The following is a 6,795-nucleotide window of genomic DNA, read 5'->3' on the forward strand; positions in this document are numbered from 1 at the left end:
AGAGAGACAACAGTGACTAGATTGTGACAGTCCGCAACCCTAGAAACATAGACGACGGTGGCTACCTTGTGAGACGTGTCATACAACTCTAGTATACAAGCCTTTTCGTTTACATAGACTCCACCTTTTATAAAGGTCTGCCAGTGTTAACATGTACTCAATACTCCCTCCGTTTTTTTTTAATTTATCGTGTTTTATACAAAAATAAACTAGTTGACGATAAATATTCGAGAACAGAGTTAGTATTATAATAGAATAATTGCCTCTTAAGCATATAATCAACATATACAGGAGCAACTGAGAAGAGAACACATAACGGGTGACTAATCAGTAATCACATATTTCAACATATACAGAAGCAACTGATAAGAGAACATATAACGGGTGAGTAATCACCGAGATGGGCCTTGCAGCCGCATCATAGTACAGTCATACAACATCAACATCACAACATGTACAGGTAGCTACCTCTAAAGCCGATTGATTGTTCTGAGATTGTCACTTTCAATATGCGTATTGCATATGGGCCTGAGGACCATGGTATATCAATCCCACCAGCACTACGCGACTGAAGGAGAAAGAGGACACAGACACACAAAGAACATACATTTAATCGCGATAAGCTAGGCTCGGCCCACAGGAGAAAGAGGTGGACGGTGGGGCACATAGCTGGTCGGAGCTCTTCCTTGACTGGCTACCATGGCCTTGACCTCATGACCAGCAAGGAGGTCATGCTCCTGCGCTGCTTGCGAACCAACTTGCAGCCTGTCAGGGTACCTCCCATGTAGCATCACTATACACATTGCAAAAGCTTGAAGTAATGCAATGGATGATCTGAATTCCACTGTATAAAGCCCCTCTTTGAATGAAGTCATACTGAAGGCATGCCTATCTTCTCGTGATCCACCCTGAAAATACAAGTTAGCATCAGTTTATTTGTTTGTTTGTTTTTTTTTACAACAGAGATAAATTCTGTACATATACAAAATACGGGGGAAAGAAGGGAAGAGAACTAGGGCAGACCTGAGCTAGAAGTTCAAATCGCTGGCTGCCATCCTTTGCCTGGTTAGCCTGAACGGCATCATTTTCTTCGGCCGCATCAGTGAGGACACTCAGCATGCAACCTTCATCCCATCCGCCACAGTCACAAGCTCCTCCTGACTTCCACCTCTCAATCAAAGGCAACGGCTGCCCAGACGTTGATTTGCCATGGAAGCCATCAGGAAGTACTGCAATAACATTGGCTGAAGCAGAACTAGGCTGGAAGTTTCCCAGTGGGGGGCAACCACAGCCAGTTAGTGCTAAATTTTTTTGTCTGGTATTCTGTGAAGATGATTGATTCGAAGTTTCTGCTTCTTGCTGAGGAAGTGCACTAATAAAAGCCGCAAACTCTCCACTAACATGTGAATCACCCGATTCTTCAGATGATGGTAGAAATCCGGAACCAAGCAACACAAATTCCCTGTATACATGAACATCTGCTGTATGGTGACATCTTGATTTTCGACGTGCAACCTTTATTTCCCCAACTATGCTAGACAAAAGGTGGTGTTTCTTGTTCTTGCCCCCTGCCTTGATCCAAGCTCCACTTTTTTTCTTAGGTTCTTCAACAGTGAATACAGCATATGTGCTTTCCAGATCATCCTTTTCAGAGATGCCCTTCCTTCTAACAGTGGCTGCCAGGATATCAGAATCGCCATAAGACAGCATGAATAAAGGCAAGCCATTCTTCCATGCTAGCTGCAGAAATGCTTGTCTTGTTGTTGTTGAATCCTTTTCTTTCTGGATGTATCTTGCACTGTTCAATAGCACACGAGGTGGCTGATTTGTATTTGCTTCAATTCGATAATTCGAATTGACTACCAAATCAACTGACCTTCGCTGCATATTCTGTGGCACTGATCCCCCTAAGTCCAGAGATTGCTTGGTGGTATTGACTGGAAGATGACATTTTGGAACAAATGAAGGTCGTATTGGACTAGAATGTCTTGGCTTTAATATTGGATCTAACATCCTCCTCAATGGGCTTCGCCTACCTTTGCTGTTGGGTGATGACCGATCTCCTGTCTTATCAACAGGAGGAACTACATTGGGTTGTCGAGCATGTGGTGACTCCTTGAGGCTAGAGCTGCGGCTCACTCGATTCATCACAGAACCTTGATGGCGATCAGGCATCCTATCACTAAACTTTGCAGAATATCGGGGAGGATTCTCAGTGGCATTCAGGGCAGATTGGTTTAGGCTAGAATTCTTACTTACTTTTGCAGCTGTACCAATAAAATTATCTCCAGCCTCAGTACTAGTGGTGCCAATCTCTTTAGCTGCTGAATCTATGATGGGAAGTGGACATGAATATGGGATTCGAGGAAATTCACGGGATGTCTCAATATCCTCCAAGAAACAATCAGGTGACCTACTGCCATTTCTAGCTGTATCCATCACAGCATCAGATATTAGTGACTCAAAATTTTCACAATCCAAGCCACTGCTCTGTTCAGGATCATTACACATGGAATCTTTGTTATTTGATGTGAAGAAATGTTTCCCAATGTTATCACTGTCTGTAAAAAGCCTACGAGAACAATGATGGACAACATCTTCAATCTTCCATCTAGTCTCTTCATCTTCAACTATTTCATGTCTACTGCAACTTCGAGAGGAAGAACCTAGAGAGTCTGAGGCTAAAGAAACATTGTTGAGATCCAAGTCAACATAATTACAACCATTCTCTTGACAGGGATGTGTGCCATGACCTGGCAATAAGCTCAGTACCGCAGAATTTGGGCTAGGCGAACATCTGGCCTTCCCATGGTGTTTATCTGCGAGCCTACTCTGCTGGGCTCGGATGGATGAATGATGATAGTCACTAATTGGGGTAGATTGATTGCTCTCAAGAGATCTGCTGCTGGGGCTTGCAGAAGAATGTGATGGAGATGAGAATAGTACAGACCTGCTAGTATTGGATGGAGATGCTCCATGGCTTCTAGCGAGCTCATGCTTTTGTTGCTGAGACCAGTTAGCAAGAAGACCCCACTCAAGAACTCCAACATTCAGCGCCTTGTCTTGAAGATGCTCAGAAGTTTCTTTACGCTGTAAATATGAAGGAACATTTGACATATGTTTGACAAGTTCATCAACAGTAGTTGCCTTTCGACCAGGCCATGGTTTTGAGCCCTTCATGCATGCAGCCCTTTCCCCACCCCAAGACTCTCGTTGTCTTCGGAACTTATCATTCTTCACAACTCTAACTTTATCTTCAAATTTTCCATCTACATTTCCATTGACTGGTGTGACCATGTCCTTTGGCACGCGTACAATTTGGTCATGCTGTGAATTTCCCTTCTTTTGCCCATCTCGACCTGATATGATCTTCACATTCCTTTCGCTGCTAACCTGAACTTTTGTTGGCATCTTTATGATGGGTGAACATATGAAGCAGAAGTTTCAGGTATAACTTGGCGTATGGTCAGAACACAATTATCACTTGATTCAGTTTGGTATGTTGTGGTTCAAACAGAGACTGAGAAAACCACACTTCCTAAAAACCTGAAAATGCAAAAGATAGGCCAAAAAATTATCAGATATATAATTCCTACTAGGCTACTAAAAGTTCACTGCAACTAGTCAAAAGCCAGAAAGTAGCAGAATTCTCTTCAAAAAGTAAAGTAGCAGGCAATAGAACTATTCAATACTGTATTATGTTAAATTAATTAAGAACTAAGAATGCACCATAGATTACATCATTTTGTCTGCCGAGAATCCTGAATGTATGGTTTATGCTGTTTCTGCATGTCTGCAGTGACCAGGGGCTTGCCCACCGACAGCTTTTGGCAGCACAATAATGTTCTAATGAGGACATGTCAAAATAAGCGTCCAAGACATAGAAAAATTAATAAAAGGGCTCCAAGTAATGATAAAAAGACACCCAAAAACATTAAATGACGGATTGATGGATGAAAATATCCACACACTGCTGCAGACCGTCTTCTGTAATCAAGAAAAGAATATGCAACTGCTAGGCAGCCGCCAATAGTTCAGTACTTCAGTCCTAATGCAATATGTACTACAGACAACGAAACATCTGTTGTTGTTTCCTTGATGAAAAAACGGAAGTTTCGATATCTGGAATCTTGACTGGCTTGAAAAAAAAAGGGCCAGCGATCCTATGTATAATATGGACTCGTACTGTGAGTGACACTGTAATTTCGAAACAGGAGCAAAGGCCAAAAATGCTTCTTAAATTATATCAGTAGCTGAGTTGAAACAGAACCTTTTTTCCCCTTCTTTTGCAGATTAACCAAAATTACATCAACAAATATTACTAGCTACAGGACTAGAAATAAGATAAGAAGACAGATTGCAAGCGGCGGCACTAAACCCCAACAGAAACCTCCTTCGGTAGTCACTCTTTCTACCCCGAATCCCCTAACGAATCGAATCAGCCCGTACTACCAAGAAATCGAAACGAATGAACGCATAAAACCCATGTGCGCCCATACCAGTTTGCTCGAAGAAAATCGGCTACTCAAATCACCGAATCAACAAGATCCAAGCTGGGGATCACACCAACAGATCTGCCAGTCCTGCAGCAACACCACCGTGAAAGATCAGCAATCGACCACAAGAAAACAATGTAAAATCCACATTGCAACAAAATAAAGGATGCATCACCTGAGGGAAAGGGGGAAACGAAGCGAGAGCTCGCTGCAGTGACGGATGAGAAGAAGGGCAAGTGGACTGGATAGAGACCTGTGGTGGATAGGTATCGGACGGGGGTTGGAGGTGCGGTGGTAGTAGAAGCCGCAGTGCTACACTGCCTACTGGCTACTGCTACTCCATATCGTCCCCCTCCCGCCTACTCCTATAGCCTATAGGCAATAGGTTGGGCGACCAGGTAGGTGGCCGGTGCCGGCGCGCTTGTGGTGCGGCCCGCGTGCTAGCTGCTGGCCTTGCTTCTTCCCACGACCCCTCCCCCGGTTTCAGTTTCACTCGACGTTTCTACTTGTACTGCCACGGTGCCACCCTTGTGATTCGGAGGTGGGGCGTGGCCGTGTGGGGGGCTGCGGGGTACGGGAGAAAAACACGAAACTGAGCTGTTTCGTTGTCGTCGTCGGCGTCGGGATCACGAGGGAGAGGGGGCGATTGGATGGGACGGACGATGGATCGGATCTTGAAGTGGTGGGAACGGCGAGAGGGAGGAGGGGCCTCACTGCCTCGGCGGTAAAAAGAAAAGCGCGGGGGCGGACGGCAGGCGGGTGGCTGGGCCGCTGCTCGCTGGGGAGGGTCCGGGGGTGGCTTTGTCGCAGCGCATCAGTGCGGCTGTGCGGCAGGCGTGAGGGTTGCGTGCGCCAGGGCGGGTGAGGTCAGCAACGGCGACTTCTTCTGTCCTCTCGGTCCCAAAATAAATGCAATTTAGACAAAAAAAATACTTTTCTGTATAGTGTAGCTTTAGATATGGAACCATCCGCTTGTACTCCCTACATTTTAGTTTACTAATAAACTAACGGCGATAAATATCAAGAACTAAATCAGTAGTTATTTGTTACTTTCTCGCTTTTCTAAATATAATAGTTACGTTTTATAAGGATATATATTTGGTTTTTTTACAAGCATAGATCTCTAACTAAAATTCTAAAAGTATATTCATTTTAGAGCAGAGAGAAAATAATTCCACTTTGAAAGAAGAGAGACTAGACTAAAGTTAGGTTGTTTTTTAATATACATTTATTAAAATAATTTTTCTCCATAGGTGCACTTGTACCCACGGTAGGCGGCATCCCATCCATCCATCCATCCATTCGGGCGTTCGGCCGGTTCATTATTGCTCGAGCCCTTGCGCTGTACCAGGTGAATGGCCCGATCAAATCGATGAAGTTAGAGTAAACTTCATACTTTTTATGAGTGAACTAAAATTTATAGATCAGGGCAGTATTAAACAACCCCTAAGTTATTATGTGGTTTTTGTTTACCCATAGTCTCGCACATTTGGGTTTTCTCGATAACCGAACAGCAAGCTATGTTCTAATGGATGGATGGGCTGCTGTGTTTTTTTGGAAAAGAATAGGAGAGAGTTTCCTACTCTGAATCTATACAACAACATAATCCACCAATTTGAACCGGCAAAACCCACCAAACCAAATTACTCCCACACTCATAACCCAAACAAATTGCACCCACACTTAATACACCATCAAAATCAGCAGTTCAGATCGCTGGATAACTCTCTCTCCCTTACTCAATTCCAATGAACAATATTATTTGGATTATCTATCATCTTTCCCTCTCCCCTGCAACCCGTCGCCTCCAACCTCCACCTACCTCCCCCCTACGTCCTCATCGCCCCCTCCCCCTCACTCGCACCGCCGCCACCACTATCAATCCCTTCCCTTGCGTCGCCGTGGTCGACCCCTCCCCCGTTGGATCGTACTGTTAACACGGGCTATATGCTAGTTATATTAAAAAGAAGAAAAGCAATGTGAAAAATGAGAGGCGAGAAGAGGGAAGAGAGGAAGTCAAGAATATACAAGAAAGTTACAAGCCAATGATCAATAGCTAAAGAGGAATGACCAGGTTAAAATAGGTTGTGATGTGACTGGCTTAGAGGTGATGTGCACAATGTTTCGGTGACACCCAGATGCCGGAACTACCCCATCGCATTTCTTCGGGGCTTGTATCATTGTTAGTAATAACTAAAATTAGTATCAGTAGATTTATATACTAATAAATCTGGTGTTTGCCATTGAAAGACTGAGAACTATTAATTTTATTAACAATTTTAAATCATTAATAGATGTT

General features: G+C 43.8%; 1 protein-coding gene across 2 annotated transcripts; it reads right to left on the reverse strand.

Moving 5' to 3' along the window:
- Window positions 1–313: 313 nt before the first annotated feature.
- On the reverse strand, window positions 314–5,341 carry LOC100194401 (uncharacterized). Of its 2 annotated transcripts, none has more exons than XM_008666403.4 (4): window positions 4,672–5,341; window positions 3,740–4,583; window positions 1,024–3,546; window positions 314–908 (listed from the first exon to the last, which is right to left on the reverse strand). In XM_008666403.4, exons 3-4 carry the CDS (start codon window positions 3,409–3,411, stop codon window positions 624–626), a joined length of 2,673 nt encoding a protein of 890 aa, XP_008664625.1. In that variant the 5' UTR covers window positions 3,412–3,546; window positions 3,740–4,583; window positions 4,672–5,341; the 3' UTR covers window positions 314–623. The 2 variants fall into 2 exon arrangements, with proteins under 2 accessions (XP_008664625.1, NP_001349371.1); NM_001362442.1 differs by having other exon boundaries at window positions 325–908; window positions 4,500–4,583; window positions 4,672–5,181.
- Between the last annotated feature and the right edge of the window lie 1,454 nt (window positions 5,342–6,795).

Source organism: Zea mays, chromosome 1 (genome assembly GCF_902167145.1).
Source record: "Zea mays cultivar B73 chromosome 1, Zm-B73-REFERENCE-NAM-5.0, whole genome shotgun sequence".
In the NCBI taxonomy this organism is placed as follows: domain Eukaryota; kingdom Viridiplantae; phylum Streptophyta; class Magnoliopsida; order Poales; family Poaceae; genus Zea; species Zea mays.